Consider the following 17,706-nt stretch of genomic DNA (forward strand, 5'->3'; position numbering starts at 1 on the left):
TCTAACATACTGCGTAGTGATGCTCCACCGATCAAACTAAAACACGACTCAGTTTTACACTGCTGACTTTGTGCATTCTTCTGTCCAATGACTCTGTTGCAAATAAAACTGCGGGTTGTATTAGAGTGACTAAGCTAACCTAATGTGACAGACCACCGTTAAAATCTACTCCAGATAGTGCTGCAATTAACAGCTGAAAACTAGAACCACAAACTCAAAATATCTTGACACCTGTCTGCACTCACACGGAATATACCTTTATTTTAATTCCTACACCCCAACATGGCAATAAAAACAAGAGACCATTCACAAAGTTCTTCTGTTGATTGAATAGGGATAGCGAAGCTGCTGGTCATTCAAAGGTTAATGTTAACTCGGTTTTAGAAAAGCAAATCTGAAAATGGAACAGCATTGTTCGCTCTGCTGTTCGCACTTCCAGTGTAACAGCACGGCCACCAAGTTGCAGGTTACACTATTTCAGGAGTCTGTAGAGATACTCTTCTGAGGAAGAGCAGCAAGCCACATGAGATCTGAATGTTTAAAGTGCTAAGACCATTTTGCTAGCCTTGCATGAAGAGCCCTCTCCCAAATTCCCCAGCTCCTTTCCATGCTAAACAGCCCCCAGTGTTAGCAATTCTCCAGCTCCCTATTCCGTGACAGATTCTATCTCAGGTCTTAACTATTAGGCAAGTCCCAAATCACCTCTTGCAATCCTAATCTCTAGCAATCAGAAAACACAGCCAGAAGAGACCTCGAGAGGCCATCCAGGGCCTATCCTTACCCCTAGAAAGGGCCATATGTCATTCCTGACAGATATTTGTTTAATCTGTTCTTAAAAGCCTCCAGTGATGGAGATTCCACAACTTTCCGAGGCAATGTATTCCCATGCTCAACTATCTCTGCTGCTGGAACTTTTTTTTAATGTTTAACAGAGATGTTTTTCTCTAATTTAAACACGTTATTTCTTGTCCCATTCAGTACAGACATGGCAAACAGATTATTACCCCCCTCTCCCTTACAACAACCTTCTGCATAATTGAAGACTTGTCTCCTCTCTAGTCCTCTCCAGATTAAGTCCTGTTAACTGCAACCTCTATTTCTCTGTAGGTTCTAACCTCACCCTCACAAGCCACGCAAACTGCTGTCAAGCATCTATGTATAATTCCTAACAACCCTTTTCAACCAAGCTGTGCCAGGAGGAAAATCCAAGCTTTGCTTTTCTTCTCCTTACCCTTGCTTTTCTATTTCTGACTTTACTTAACACTTCACATCTAAAGTGCACTTGGCCTATCCGCTCAAGAAACCTCAAGGGAGAATTCTCTTCTAGTGCTGCTGTGACTGACACATAAGACAGCAACATCAGAAAAACCACGTTCTAGGCAACATTTTAGATTAAGCCCTCTAGTATCATACATACTAGTTTATTGCCTCTTCCTCCAGGACAACTCTTTACTTGACCTGACTATTCAAGTCTGGCATTCAGTACCCAACACCCACAGTCTCCAAAGGTTTCACTCACTGCTAGATTTGATATCTAAAACCTGTTAGGTAAACCCTAACGTCTCAGCTGCAACTGGTTAAGAATGCAATGTGATTTCCATATAGAAAGTCATATCTGAATACAGTGCGTAAGTGTTTCACCTTTCCAGATTAATTTCAGTGCATAGTTCAGTTGGTGTTTTGACTTTTTTTGAATGGTAGAAGTAGCAGCTATTAGTAGTTTTAATCTCAAGGAGCTTTAGATTTTAACCTTAGCTAGTATATCTTCAGAGATTTTGTACATTATGATACTATTTTCAAATTCAGTTACAACCATAAAAACTCATGTCAGACTGCCCTCTCCTGGTAAGCCAACATACTGCTATCACAACAAGATTCAACCCAAGTAACTATTGCCATTCTGTTTCCAAATCTAAAATTTTCATTGTGACACAAAAGCAAACCCCAAAATAAAACATCAAGGAGACTGTTTTCATAACTTCAGTAATGTTTCTAAAGCAGCATAAGATGAACAGCATTTAAGTAGTGAAGTTTCTTTCAAGTTGCCTTAGGAGTTCTTGTCTTGGGAAAAACTGATGATGTCTGTAGAGAAAGTAAAACATGCATAAAAATGAAACTGTTCTGTTTGCTTTTAAGCTGTATAAAAGCAGCCAAGTACATAAAGTATTTTATTCCACATCAATAATGTTAAAAACAAGGTCACAGAAGAGATCATTTTCAACACAAAGCTATTTCCTTCAAGCTGGCACAGGTATTTCACTAGGGCTGAAACAGAACAGTATGAAAAATGAAAGCAACAGCAAATGTTTAAGTAGACCACCTACAGCCATCACTTTTTATTACATTGTTCAAACTAGAAAAATGAAAACAGTAAGATGACAGGTCAACTACTGAATAATATGCACTGTATTTAGTACACATACACCGAAGATTGGAAGCATCCAGAAATGAAGTACAGCGTTATTGTTTGATGAATGTTTCACTTTCTTTAGCCAATTTAATTTTTTAAAATTAATGTTATATACAATAAAGATTTAAAAGCTTTTCTTTTTTTAAATGACCAACCTTGACACCAGAGAAGCAGAATTCATTAACTCTTTCTAACACAAAATTCAGTCTTACTTATAGGAACTCTACCCCTGCTTGTGCCCAGAAGGTAAAGCGAAGTCTTTTCAGGAGATGGTAACAGCTTCCCCACCTTCTACTCCTCCCCTTCAAGCCAGAAGTGATTTTTTTCTTATTTGCAGAGAATCTCAGCGGGTTTTTTAGGATATTTTTGAAATCTGGAAGAAAATTCATGCAGATTTCAAAAGCAATTTAAGGAATGATCAAGCACATGGGAAATAACACTTCAAGCAATTCTAGCTGAAAGGGCATACTTTACAACATCATGGTTTAACCACAAAAGACAAATTCACTTTTTATCTACTTCAATTAAACTTCAAAAACATAACAAAATCTTAAGCTTGAATCCTGTTCTTTCAAAAAAAGGAAAGAGCCCTATCAGCAAAATATGGATTAGTATCAACTCCCAATCGTCTAAAAAGTAACTTGTCACCACAGATCATCTTTTTTGAACTATCAGATCTGTTCTTCTTTACTTAAAACAGTCTCACACGTGTTTGCTGACATGTCTCCATTTAGCAACTTCATACATTGATTGTGCATTTGAGAGCAGAGCAAAGGTAGCAAGATGGTCTACTAAACACATCCAGTCTAACAATCATGACTAAGTTTCAGGGGCAAAAATCCCACGCTACTGTGCAGGTACCACAACTGTAAACATTCATCTAAACACAAGAAAATCCCAGATTGTGGTAACATGAAAACAAACGCATTCATAAACATTATTTAAATTTTGTATATTGTCTTACTGTTGTGTCTTGCAACAAAACTCACTAGCCCCTAGAGCAATCCTTCCAGCTGAGAAAAATTAGTCTTTGCCTTCTTGAAATGACTCAACTTGGTATTGCAGAGAAAGTTGGTCTTTTGTCGAGTTTTTTTATAATATTAGCAGTGTTTAATTGCTATTGCTCTATAGACAGCATTAAAGTATGAGAACACGTAAGCAAGGATGTAGACTACAATAGAGGTGATGTCAAATTCAGTTCATCATGCGAGAAAAATTTTTTTATCCTCTTGATTACCTGCCATGACTGTCTACCAGACCAATGCTCTGAGCCAAGCTAGGTCTTCCATGCAGTTCTGATCTTCAAGCATTTTAGGCATCAAGACAAGAAAAATCAGTTCTAAGTTATCCAGAAAATGAATAAGGAAATAGTAAGTAAGGAAATACAAGTGAGAGAGAGAAAAACAGCACTTAAGAGAGAGAACGTAAGAATCTAATACTGACCTTCACTTTAGAAAACCAGAGGTAGCTGAAACCTCGCTAAATGTTACAGTTCTTTTCAAGAGGTATTTCTACTTCTTCAGAGTGTTTTTGGTTACTTCTGTCCTTCCTATATACAGAATTTGTTATTCTCCTTTTCTGGGTCTGAGACCGAGTTCTGGTTTCTTGAGGTGTGGATACACACATGCTTTTCCTCCTCCATCTTTCGCAAGGACCACCAGCAAGATGAACAGAGTCATCGTTCTCCTTCCCTGGTGCTGAAAACTGGATGAGATCTTGTTCTCTATGGTGAATATTCTCAGATTCTGTAAGGATGGATGTGCTTATTGTTCCCCTGATTTTGCAAGCAGAAGATAGCAGGGGAGGGTTCTTCTGAATCTCATCGGGTACTTGAATCCATGCAAGTCCTTCAATTTCTGCATCTTTATGTAACCTCATGCTGCGCCTCACTCTTTTTTTGCCACTGGTATCGCTCTTGGTGCTAAAAGGCCCTAAGGAGTCACTTTTTAGCTGAGGAGCAGATAAGACTTCTTCCACATTAAAAGAAACTGGAAGATTGTTTCCAGTTATTTCCGATTTTTCAACAGGAGGAAAATAGATGGCACTACTACTTCTTCTTCTTGGTGGACTACCTCTTATAGAATCTTTTTGTGGACACTGAGTTCTTTGGGCACCCTCATGTACACTAGTGTCCTGTTGTTCTAGAAATTCTAGCCCAGTTTGCCACTCTGCCTTATTTAGGAGATTTCCTTGTAATTTCTCGTTTTCTATCAAGGAACCACTTTCTTCTGCCTCTTTTATACATGCAGTCTCTTCAGCTTGCTGGAAATAGTCAGATGTATCAAAAACACACTTCGCATCTGGCACAATATTTGAAAACTGGAAAAAAAGGAAGTTGTTTTTTTTTTAAAATATAGGCAAAAGGTAATCCACAAAAAAAATGGTTTCAAACAGCTGACAACTAAACAACTGCTACTGTTTTCCTCACCAAATCTAGTCATTCTCAGAAAACCCCAACCAACCACAGAGAATCCTGTACTTTGGAATCTGCTCCAATGTGGGACCAAACTTATGCTGCTTGAGACCTTGTTCAGTTGAGTTCTGAATACCTCCTTCCAATGATGGAGATTCCGTGGCCTCTCCAGGCAGCCTGTTCCAATGTTTAATCACTCTTAGAGTTAGTTTTTTTTCTTCCCCCAAAACATTACTTTTTTGATTCAACAACATCACGCACAGTTCTGACTTATTTTCTAGCAGTATCCTTAAGCGTATCAGTTACCTTATGATCAAGGCCAGAGACAGACTTCAGATCACCATCTGACACCTGAAAGACTGTATCATTGGAGCTGCTGGCTTCTACAACGTCCAGGTCCTTAGAGCTTGAATACGTATGAACTGCACGGATGTTTTTCCCTCTCGTTCTTTCAACCACTGGCTTCTGTTGAACATCCTTGCAAGCATTCCTGGATTTGGTATTATCTAAAAATACGTCCCCTGAATTAGAATAAACACATGGTTACTTGACTCTACTTGTGAATGTACAAAATCTATTTTTAAATATTACAATAAAAGCTTTGTAGTATTTTACTTAAAGTACTTTACTTAAAGTAACCTCCTAAACAACCATTCCAGATAAGGAATTCCAACCTCAATGATTCTATGATTCTATGATTAGTGTAAAAAAAAACCCCCAACAACCAACAGAAAGCTACTGCACTTAACTATTCATGCCCAACTTACCAGTTTTAAAGACTAAGAAAATATCAGTATCCAGTCAAAGTACAAAGGGGCTTTTTTTTTTTTTGTCAGCTTTACACTGGAGTCCAACAAGAGTTAAATTTATCCAGTTGGAGATTAATAATCTATCAGATCCTCTGGACTCTACTATTACAGAAGTAATTAAAAGTAAAATATGTATACTGGGCTCTTTACCTGTGCACAGAACTCAAGATAACTATCAACAGGTTTTTTTATGTAACTGTTGAAATAAAAAAATTAGAAGCAACAGAAAGAGCAAGGCGAGACAAAACTGAAAACCACATTACCTGAAAAACACGCATTTGCCTTTGGTGAGTTTGGAGACGAGGGAGAAGAGAAAGCCTCTGGAATTTCAGGGATAGGGCTGAGAAGAGGTTTCTTAGAAGCCATCTCTCTTTCCCCATACAAAGATTTTTTTACTTTTTTCTTTCTTCTTTTCCCATAGCTTGTATGTTTTATTTTCTGAAAAGATTGAGAAGACTGAAGAGAGCACGATGTAATTGCAATGATCCTGTACAATATTTTCCAACAAATAAGCGACACCATTACTGGATTTTGATAGATAACAATTGTTTCCCCTAAAATGAAGGTTCCACTTGTTCTGCCATCTACAAATTAACCTAAAAACTCAAAGTAAAGGAGAATTACTTCTCAAACACGAGATCTGATTTTTGTTTCATTTAACCAAATCTAGAAGTCCAAGAAATTAGTCTTTCAGCTCAAAACTACAGATTCTTCATTCATGCTTAGTTTGAAAAGGAGTATGTGCTTTCTCTTCCAATACATGAAGGCAAAAATCTTTTAGAAGTCTCACACCTTTACAATACTTAACTAGCACATAACTGGACAAGTTCAAAGAACTATTACTGCATACACTTGGTAAGAGAACCACCATAAACTCATTTTCTGTCCCTGAAGTCTGAAAAGTGACACCACCACCCCCCACCACCTCCATAAAGTATCCTTTTTGCCCTACAAGTATTTAAACCCTGCTCGTCAGCCTTAATGAACAGTAAGAAAGAGAGGTGTGGCAGTAAGTGTAGGAAAACAAGATAGGCATGAAGAAGAGAATATTGGCAGCAACAGGAAACATAACACCCTTCAGGAAATCTTTACTACAAAGATCAAAATAATCATGTAAAACACGTAAGAAAGAAGAGACACTTGGATAGAGAAATAAAAGTAGTATTCACGAACTGCAGTGGGCTGTCACTTACTTGTGTCTTTTTGGCAGCAGACGTGGTTATATTCTTTAGTCTTTGAAACTTGTTCTTTCTTGGATTTTTAGTACCTTTAGCATTCTTAGTATTTGTGGCTCTTGAGACGCTAAAAGCAGTCCCCTCTGAAATTGTGCTACACTGTTGAGGAACATGAATTTTAAGTTGTTGGGGTGCATGTTTATGTGCGCATGCATATGCTTGCTTTTTTTAAAAATACACCACAGTCCAACAGTCATAAGAATGACAATGTAAATTAGTCTCCGTTATTTCAAATATGAGGTCATAAGAGCTAGACATTCAAAACTGGAAATTAAGATTTATAGAGCTAGCCTCTTCACACAGTACAATATAGTCCTATCTGTACAAAAAGGACATTCTAATGAGAAAATAGTAAGTTTTCATCTTCAGCTATTTCTTTCAGCTAAGATAGGTTACTTTTTTCATATTACTTTTTTTTTTGCCTTCCCCCTCCAATAAAGCACACTAGAACTGTACAACACTGAAAGCACTTCTTACAGAAATTGTTGTACAATAAATTCTATGCGCCTTGAGATTCCAGCAACCGGAAGAGATACACGTATGATATTCTGTTTGTCTGCTGGTTTCGGATCATTATATAATATTCTTATATCTGCCTTATGGCTAGCAGACAAAAAGGTTAACAAGACTGAAGATCTTTAGCACTGGACTTGGGAACACAATCACATTTTCAGTGATACCGAAAGTCATCACAAGTTGCAGAATAAACTTCACTTTATTAGCCTCTATCTCATGTTCCTATATCTCAAAGAAATTAAACCAAATAGAAAAATTAGACAGAAAACTTTGTTTCCATTCTCCTCAATTTTCTGTGATTGTAACTTCTTAGATTCCCATGAGTGAAGCCCCTGATCCTACGAATGAAAGTCTATCAATAAATCTCTTCTAAATTTTGACAGGCTATTTGGGAAAGTTCCTAGAAAATTCAATAGAAATAGTAAATTTAAATATCAGGCTATAACCAAAAGTGTTTTTAATAACTGGAAACCACTTTCACTCAAAAATGGGATTTCCTTAAGACAGTTACCTGCACTACATGAGTATTTCCATATACCTGGATATATACAATCCTCATACCTGAGGCTGTAAAAACTCTTATAAGCATCAGGAGGTATAAAAGATAACAATTCTGCCTGAAGAAGTTAAAAAAACAAAAAAACAAAAAACCAAACATCATCACTAAAGAAACTTACCTTCCTTTTAGTAGAAGAACGAGTTCTTATCATAACAGATTTGTCAGTTTCTGCTATTATATATGAAGAAAATAAGAATATTGATTCAGTTTCAACACAAAAAGTTAATCACCTTTTGAGGAAATTATCCACATAATTTCTAACATTATGCACAGCATGTTTAGTCATCTTAGTCTTGAGTAATGTTTTCTGCATAAAGGACTATCAAACATGGCAAGATAAAAAAAACTTAACAGCTTGCTTTACAAAACAGAGGAAAACAAGATGTGAGGATTTGGTAACAAAATAATTAGCACTTGCACAGCTTTCATAGAGATACATACATACACACAACCCCCTTTCAATTTTTTTTGTTGTTGTTGTCTTGCTTGCTATTTTAACATCAAAATTACAGTATCAGAATCAAGACAGTTACTTAAAGCAGTAAGTCTAATGAGATCAGCCACTTTCACAGAAAAATACCACAAGGTCAAATTAACATCCAGTTAACCTAAACAACATGTAAACACTGCCGCTACTGCAAAGACCTTTAGGAGAAAGCAAGAGCATTTAAATTTTAGCATAACTGAAATATATCCCCTGTATAAAAAGCAAACAAACAAAAAACCCTGTGTCATCTCTCAATTTTCAAATACAGAAAGATGTGTTATCTAATGACAAAAATACAAGTTGGGGTTACCTTCTGTGTTTTCAACAGGTAAGACGTCTTCTGCAGCAACAGAACCCTCCATTAACTCTTGAAGAGGCTCAACACATTCCTTTAAAAAAAGTAGTTAAATTTTTTAGCAATATAGTATACCAGATATACACTGAAGAACACCTTGTCCACTAGTGTTTGGAACACCCAGGCGATTTTATTTTTTTTCCTTAAAGAGTGAGGCAGCTCATTTGCTATATATGGCAAAAAGAAATACACTATCAAAAGTGTATGAATAAGCCAAGACAAAAAACATTTCATGTGCTACCAGTACTCAACTTTGAACATAGCTCTACAGGCCAAAATGCTATTTAGAATTCATAAAGCAAAAGTTCTCAATGTCATTCTAATGCTTCAAGCAGACTGTATTTTAATATTTTAGCAATTTCTTTTCAAAACCAAGCAGACTGGGGAAAAACTTAAACAAAAATTGAACATTCAGAGACTAAGAGGCTGTTTTTATAGCTTTAAAAAACCCAACAAAAAACTTACATCACTGCAATCAAAGTTCGGCTGGGATAATGGCCCTTCAATGAGACTTAACCTTGCAAAACGGCTATTACTTTGTAATCCTGGATGACGGACTGGCGTTGCTCCTTTGCGCAATGGAGTATTTGCAGGCAAAGTTTCGTCAAATATTTCTGGGCTTAGAACTTCTCCAAAAGTAACTCTTTTCTTCTTTGGCTTTTCAGAGCTATGTGTTTCAGTTTTCTCTACGGTAATAAAATACATAGACTGCTTAATGAATTGAAAACAGAGCTTTCACAGACCAGAGACTTTTCAAGGTCTTTTTATGGGCATTAACATTCTCTTAAAAATCACACCCTCCCCCAACCAAACAGCAAAATACCACCTTTACATGTCCTGTGGATTCAACCAGAATTTTCAGTGTAGCTTTATTACAGTATCAAGAATTAAGGAAGAAAGAAAATAGAAGACTAGAAATGACTAGCTGTTCCACAAGTTCCAGTTGACAAGTGTAAAATTTCTTGAAAAATAGGTGATTCTATTCTGGTATTAGAGGCTTTCTGAAGTTTTGGTGTGTTTGTGGGTTTTTTTGGGTTTTTTGGTTGGTTTTTTTTGTGGTTTTTTTTTTTTTTTTTTAAACAGACATTATTTTCCCTGGCAACCTTATTTTCCACTTCACACAGTAGGATGCCACACACAAGCTACTTCAGTGGAGGTTAATGCATATCATTCTTCAGATTTACCAAAGAGGCAAGACTTTGTGATCCCACATAATACTCTGCCTATTTAAAAAACAAAAGGGGAATCTGACCTGTTTGCAATGCTTCAGAGATTTCTGCACAACTGGAGACTGCGAAAGATTCACCTCCTCCTCTGTCAACTGCATCGTGCGAGTATTCCTATCAAATTTAAATGATACAATCACCTATTCAATACCATTTAGTTAAAATGTTGTCCCTGTACAAATCAAAAGTGAAAATAACTTTTTCTGTAAGCAACATTTAATAATCAGTCCTATTGTTTAAAAAAACTACTTGTTTTCTAAATGAATAAAACTCAACAACATCCATACAAATCTTCTCATAACATGAAAGCTTCAAACAGAACTTCCAAAGATGACCAAACAGCAAACAGATATCCATTGATAGCATTAAATTATTTCCGATGCATGTCAATTAGACAAAAATTATCTTTAACCACGATTCAACTTCTGGTAGTTCAATAATGACTGCAGAAGTTCATCCTTAGTATTAGTACCTCCATGTAATTCAGTTAACCAACCTTCACGCTATCCATTAGTTGCTTCATCGGCGTTTTCTTCAACACAGATCGCAAACAGGAGCCACTCTGCATATGTTCATTTAATGAAATATTTCCCGTTTGTAGTGGCGTGATAGGTGGCTTGCTTTCATCAAATATTTCCAGGCTCTGTTCTTCCACAAAAATAACTTTCTTTCTGCTTAGATCTGATTTAACATTACTTCTAACATCTTCAGTCATGTTGTCAGAACTGAAATCTTTAGAGCAAATAGACAGATATGACAATTAAAGACAGAAGTAAAATTTAGAAGACTTTAGTATTAGCAACATGAACTATAAATGTACACATCTCCATAGATTCTGTGCATCAACATCACAAAAAAACCCATTCGTTTCTAAATTTCTGCTATTATTGTGCCACATTTACATTTCATATTTTGAGAAATTTACAAAACATACAAAAGTAAAAAGGGAGCATTGCATGAAGGAAAAGACATTTTGCATAAGGATTTCTCTCTCATCCATGTAAATTGAGGGCGGGGGGGGGAAGCATCCTCTAATGTAGAGAGAGGGACTCTCTACATTAACATCCCTCTCTCCTTCACATGCATGAACTACTCAACTATACTTTTCCCTAAAAATGGCCTGACTAGCAAAATTAAGGAAAAGTCTAAACAATTATTCCCAGCCCGCATCTCAGTTTGAGCTCGCTTTTTCTATCAGAATCAAACTGCTAACATACCACCCAAGAGGCCCTACCCTACATTCCAAATATTTCAGCTCCTCTCATAAAAGCTATTTCCTTCCTATGAATTGTGCTTAAGTAAAAACATGTTTAATGCTATGCTGTACTGAATAAGCTCTGAATTCAGTTTTTAAACTGGGACTCGAGCCTCCTCTGCAGCAGCACTTGAATAGATCGTTATTTGCAGTACTTTTTTTTTTGTTCCCTCACCAGCCTTTATGTCAGTTATATCAGGTTCTACTGCATTATAAATTGTAGACAAGACGACAGACATGGGATGACTGCTTGTGAAACATTTCCTTACAAATATTCTAAGTACTTTTACTTCCTAATAAGAATATAACAAAGATTATAACAGTGATAAATCCTCTTACCATGGCCTGTTTCTAAGATATCTCTAATTAGAACAGCCTCCAATGACTCAATAGGATTGTGTTGCTCATAAACCCATTCCTAGAGAAAAAGTTACAAGATTATATATATAGGGAGAGCATCTATTTATATACACACCCACACAACATGATAAAGAAATAAACTACTTGCAAATGCCACCTTTTAAAATAGCATCAATTACAGAGTTTTTTTAATCCCATAGACAAGGATCGCGGAGTTCTCAATCATCTACTACTTTAGTTGAATTTATTTTCCCAAAACACCAAGGCTAAAGGCTTAAAAGGATTAGACATCAGAAATGAAAAAAGATGGAATGAAAAACCGGTATATTTTAATCACCAATTTAGGAAGTTTCTTCCTAACCTCCATACAACTGTTACGCTATCACAGCTGTTTTACAACTCAGAAGCTGCTAGGTCCAGCAGCATCAGAGGACACACCTAGCAAAATGGACCCCATCCTCACTGTTTTTATATATGAGACTAATAAAAGGGTCACTAGAGATATTTATATAGAAGACAAATTAAATTCTCCACCTGTACACAAGTACATCCTTTTTTCTGCATGGAATATCAAATAACTGCCAAACAGATATAAGGTGAAGATTAAAAATTGCATTCAGAGTCATCCCAATGATCAACAAAGTTGGTTTTGACATCTGGAAAAAGCTGTATTTGCCATATCTGTGAATCTGACATCTCACATAGTTACAGCTGCACATTCAAAAGAATTAAGACATATTTAAATTTTATGAATAGAATAAAATAAGCTTTTCCATGTGATTATCAGAAAAGAGTATAATCTTACTGACTAGAACAGCTTATAGCATCCACATCGAACATTTGCATGTGTGCTGGTTTTGGCTGGGATAGAGTTAATTTTCTTCCCAGTAGCTGGTATGGGGCTGTGTGCTGGATTTGTGCTGAAAACAGTGTTGATAACGCAGGGATGTTTTCGTTACTGCTGAGCAGTGCTGACACACAGTCAAGGCCTTTTCTGCCTCTCACCCCACCCCACCAGCGAGCAGGCTGGGGGGGCACAAGAAGCTGGGAGGGGACACAGCCAGGACAGCTGACCCCAACTGACCCAAGGGATATCCCACACCACATGACGTCATGCTCAGCATATAAAGCTGGGGGAGAAAGGAGGAAGGGGGGGACGTTCGGAGCGATGGCATTTGTCTTCCCAAGTCACCGTGACGCATGATGGAGCCCTGCTTTCCTGGAGATGGCTGAACACCTGCCTGCCCATGGGAAGCAGGGAATGAATTCCTTGTTTTGCTTTGCTTGCGTGCGCGGCTTTTGCTTTACCTGTTAAACTGCCTTTATCTCAACCCACGAGTTTTCTCACTTTTACTCTTCCGATTCTCTCCCCCATCCCACCAGGGGGGAGCAAGCCAGCGGCTGTGTGGGGCTTAGCTGCCGGCTGGGGTTAAACCACGACAGCACGTAAAAGAAAACTGAGCACAGCCTCAGGATAGCCAGCAGCAGGTATCTGAGGTTAGGCTATGTTCACTATCAGTCCAAATAGATCAGCGTCCATGCCAGATTTTGCTTCCCTTCACTTGTCATAATAAGACATAAAATTCTTGCAAGGGAGATTTGCTGTGCTATTTGTTTTCTCCATGTTCTTTGCCCATGTTCTTCTACTTATAGAAGTACCTTTGAAACAGCAGCAGCAGGTTCTGTGATAGTCACATCTTGGTGTGAAGACAAGATGGTGCATATCTTGGTATCAGACTTGCTGCTGTTGGTCAAATTTTGTCTTAAATTTTCTTTCAAATCAGCTCCACTGTTGTCTGACATGAACTTTTCACTCCACTGATCCACGTTCCACTCTTTTGTAAAAGGTACTTTGTTCTGAGCTGCATCAATTAAAAAAACACAAACCAAATACCAAACAACAAACCACAAAGATAAACTTGAGATTTTTCAATGAATGCTCTTTTTGTGTTTCTTCACCAAAAGTACGGTGAGATTCAAAAAGCTAGGTAATTTTCTAGTCAGGAAAAAGAAAAACACATGCTTTTTTTTTTTTACTTCTACTTTGAAAATAACATTACTAAAACTTCAAAACAAAGCAAGTTATTCTTTTCATATAAACGTTAAGACCACCAATACCAGAGAAGTAAAGCATTGTAGTTTGGTTTACACTGTCATCTTCTCACAGTTAACACAGTACTGCCCTGACTTGCTTTTGCAATACTTACTATTTTCATTAAGAAATAAGGATGTTAACACCACAATAATGTAACATGATTTCTAAAATTACTGCACTTAAAAGTTATTAAACAAAAGTTTGCACATCACGATCAAAGGACAGAACAGTTACTGTTCAGCTGAAACCAGCCGTCATAAAAACCATTATCAGTTTCATGGAAAAAGTGTGAAAACACTAATGCTTAGTGAAAAGTAAATCAAAGGGTATAAATCTAGAAAGTAAAACTAAGACGACAGTCACAAAAAATACTAGTCTTCATTTTTCTTCGGGGGTTATTCTGAGAAACCACTATTCAGGATGCACTAAGAAATAAGATAGGTTTAAACAAACAAAAAACCTCAAACCAAACAAAAAAACTGTGCCAACCCTTATAAAGGAAATTTTTTTTTGTTTTATATTAAATGTTTGTATTTTTGTACTTTTTGGCCTAAAGGAAGACTTAATGTTTAAGATAAATCATTGACCAGAAATATAATCAACTTACAACAGCCTGCTTCCCAGGAAGCATCATCCACCTGTGGCAGTCCAGAGAAGCCAGTCTCCCCTTCAGCTTCTTGTACTGATTTAAAAGATGTTTGAAAGGCATCTATTTTGTCCTTCAACGACCTGACATTTTCATGTTGAAAAGGACTAACCTGCTGAAATAAAATTAACCTCATGAGACTTTTTCCACCCCGCAAGATGACATGGGCTTTATTACTTTGTATTTGTACTTTGGCATAAAACAAACTCGGAGAAAAAGCAAATCTTGTATTTAATCTGGCCACAATTTTAGTTGTACGGTAAAGCCATGCAAAAAAGGAACTGTATCAAGAAATCTGTTAAGTCTTACTGCCTTTCATAATCTGTCCCTCTAGGCCATATCCAGAATTTGTTTTCTGACAGTCTGTGCCAGTTTGAGTTAAGAACAAGTCTGATTAAAAAACAAGTCACTTATGCTAGTATTTACTTCACTTTGAACTATCAACACTTTAATTCGCCAAAAATCAAGCATGGCAAATGCAGGAAAGTAAAGGTTATGGTAAACAAAACTTAAAATATATGAGCAAGCTAGACATGGAGAAAAGACTCCAGACTCTACACAAACAAACCTGTAACATCCCCTTATTCTAGAGTAAGGTGTCCAAGGGAAGTCAACGAAATTAAGGCCATGGTTACTCCTTCTACTGGCTTCTTCCTGAGAATTGCCTTCTCTTTCTGCCAGTCTATGTTGATTCCTGGGGGAACTAAACTGAGACTGACTCTCACCTGTGTAAAAGCTTCTTTTTGCCTGTTGCTTCTCTGTTGGGCAAGGTATCGAATAAGGGCATTATTTTCTGGTGACCCCCGTACCCCAACTGTTGATCTTCGTCTGAATTTTAATGAAGTCGGAGACTTCCCTGAAATGGGGACAGGAAGAGAGAGAGAAAAAAATAATTTTTTTTGTAATAATACCTACAGCTTTAAAATGGTAATTTTTTTCTTTTTGTTTTAAGAGTGATTTATGCTATTTATGAAAACATCCGAAGTTAGCTGCTCAGCTCAAGAAACCTTCCTGAGCAAAAGCAAATTAACTTCCTAAAAGCAAGTTAATATTTAACTAAACTATATCCCAAGTGAGGACCTGTCTTCTTTTACTTTTTCAATTGCTAGTTAAGGAACTGTCTACCAATACTTGCAGAATTTGTCCTACTACTCCCTTGTGAAACTCACTGACACCTAATCAACTGGAGAGAAAAAAGTTAAATAGGGAATTAAAGCAATTTCCTATCACAGTCCTATCCTTGGACATATTCAAACTCAGCCAGATGGCTTGAACCTGACCTAAATTGAAGATTTTGATAAGAGGTTGGACTAGATTACCTCCAGATGTCCCTCTGAGAAGGAAACAGTCATTAGTCACTCCAGCCTTACCTATAGATCGTTTAGTAAAGCTTTCTTGAGTAATCCCAAATTCAGCAATTGTTACAGTTGCAAAATCAACAGGTTTTTTCCTCTGTTTCTCCAATATTCCACAATCAGATTTTTCTTCTGCTTTGTCCCTACTAGGTGTCAAGTAGCATTCATCCCCCAAAGAAACAGGTCTACTTCTTGAAAAATTTTCCTTATTGTTCAAAGGCAAGGTAGGTTCACCAACCACATCCCCTTTTAGCGCATCAAAGAAGCAGTCAGTAAACTGACAGCTAACAACATCCTTCTTGCTGTGGTATGATTCTTTCTTGAGGCCTTTGGTGCATTTCAGGGTGCATTTTTGCAACTGCACATGGTTCCCATCACTTAAATTCTCCTTCTTGGATGCCTTTATGACTTTTGATTTAGTCACTTTGGACACCTTCTGGTCTTTTGACAGATGAGGGAAAGAGGCCCCTTCCTTCTCTTCAGTATATCTACTCTCATTTTCTTTAACTTCCAGGGGAGCATTTATATTCTTAGATCGTCTGTGCATTGCTAGTGATTTATTTTAAGAAACTTTCAGTCAGCCTTTGCTCTCCTGCAATTACAGACACCTATCAAAAAGAAAAAGAGATTTTTAATAGGTATTTGGTAAGAGCAAGAGTTCGTTGCCATTCTCAAACTTCTACCAAATCTAGGTTTTTCCTGGAACAAGGTGTTTCACAGTGTGGTGGAAAGGGAAAGTCCTTCTCCCCAAAAAGCTACACAGAAAGGACACAAAAGGCTAGCACTATGAAGAAAAATGCACAGCAATATAAACCTGCAACAGAAGTGTTTCACGAGCAAGGAAATACAAGGCTATGCTTTCACTCTTTATCAAACTTAAACTTCATGTTAGTATAAAATACGTTAAGCACAATCACACTGTGATCGTTTTGCTGTAAGTGTTGCAACAAGTATTAGCAGTTTAATTCCAAAATTTAAGACGCTAACGTTTTTTGCATTTGGTTTCTTGGATTTTAAGGTAAGCACGTAGAATTCAGCAATATCAGTCTGAAACGTTGGTTCCCCGAATATATGCATTTTTCTGTACTTTGCCTAACGCCAATTAAGCTGTTAAACGCCGCGTGCGCAGCTCCGACCCCCCCAGGTCCACACTAACAGCTGGGGCCTCCATCCACCCGGTTAAACAAGCGACAGGCGTGACTGTGCGAGGGATCAGGGCCCAACATCGGCCGTTCCCGGGGCGCACCCCTTGCCACCTACCCCCCTTCCCCAGGCACCCCAATTCCCTCAGCACCCACCCCCTTGCACCCCCGCAGCGCACCCCACCCCGCTCCCCCCACCCTCACCAAGGGCCCTCACTGTCCTCGCACCCCCCTCAGACATCCTGCCAGCGTTCCCCCCTCCTTTATATCCCCTCAGCGGCGCACCCCACCTCCTTCTGCCCCCCACACCCCCCCCCTTACCGCGACCCCCCCCCGCGTCCCCTCACCTCCGCCCTCACGCCCGCCCCAGCGTTTCCCCACAGCCACCAGACCCGTGCCCGCCTCCGACATTCAAACGCTGCCGCACAGTAGCCGCACTACTGCGTATTCCTCCGCGCCCTCGTCCCTCTCGCCCACCGCTTGCGCCCACCGACCACCAGGCGCCACACGGCCAAAGGTGCACGGAAGGAAAGGGGCTCAGGAGAGCCGGTCCCGGGCCGCCCCCCTCTCTGGGCGCCGGCAGGGCTTCACGGGGAGGGGGGACTCTTTGGCTCCCTGCGCGCGGAGGGATCCCAAACCGTTGTTCCGAAGCTGAAGTGCCATTTCGGAAAAAAAAAACCCCGGTCCGTTCAACGAACCGCGCCCACGTGACAGTCCGCGCCAATCAAGGGCGCCTCTACTTCGAGTCACGCTTTATGCTAATACGGGGCTTTATTCCTCCCTTGATTGGCTACCGGCAGCGCTACTGCCGGCCCGCCCCCCGCCGCTCCGTTGGCATTTCCC

General features: G+C 38.6%; 1 protein-coding gene across 1 annotated transcript; it reads right to left on the reverse strand.

Moving 5' to 3' along the window:
* Positions 1-2,119: 2,119 nt before the first annotated feature.
* Positions 2,120-17,292, reverse strand: CDCA2 (cell division cycle associated 2). Its single transcript, XM_076358975.1, has 16 exons — positions 17,256-17,292; positions 15,737-16,329; positions 15,092-15,222; positions 14,328-14,478; positions 13,285-13,487; positions 11,605-11,683; positions 10,507-10,742; positions 10,037-10,124; positions 9,250-9,470; positions 8,740-8,818; positions 8,061-8,113; positions 6,826-6,966; positions 5,896-6,070; positions 5,130-5,344; positions 3,854-4,729; positions 2,120-2,783 (listed from the first exon to the last, which is right to left on the reverse strand). The coding sequence occupies exons 2-15, from the start codon at positions 16,266-16,268 to the stop codon at positions 3,890-3,892; spliced, it is 3,144 nt and encodes a 1,047-aa protein (XP_076215090.1). The 5' UTR covers positions 16,269-16,329; positions 17,256-17,292; the 3' UTR covers positions 2,120-2,783; positions 3,854-3,889.
* Between the last annotated feature and the right edge of the window lie 414 nt (positions 17,293-17,706).

The sequence above is a fragment of the Aptenodytes patagonicus genome, chromosome 24, assembly GCF_965638725.1.
Source record: "Aptenodytes patagonicus chromosome 24, bAptPat1.pri.cur, whole genome shotgun sequence".
NCBI classification, from domain to species: domain Eukaryota; kingdom Metazoa; phylum Chordata; class Aves; order Sphenisciformes; family Spheniscidae; genus Aptenodytes; species Aptenodytes patagonicus.

What these genes read in the sequence shown, in the direction of transcription:
- CDCA2 (XM_076358975.1), bottom strand. Translation starts at nt 16,268, where the DNA reads ATGCACAGACGATCTAAGAATATAAATGCTCCCCTGGAAGTTAAAGAA. An exon ending in AAAAAGAAGCTTTTACACAG is followed by an intron (nt 14,479 to 15,091) that starts GTGAGAGTCAGT and finishes TTATTTCAGCAG; the next exon opens with GTTAGTCCTTTTCAACATGA. An exon ending in CTGCTGCCAAAAAGACACAA is followed by an intron (nt 6,071 to 6,825) that starts GTAAGTGACAGC and finishes CAATCTTTTCAG; the next exon opens with AAAATAAAACATACAAGCTA.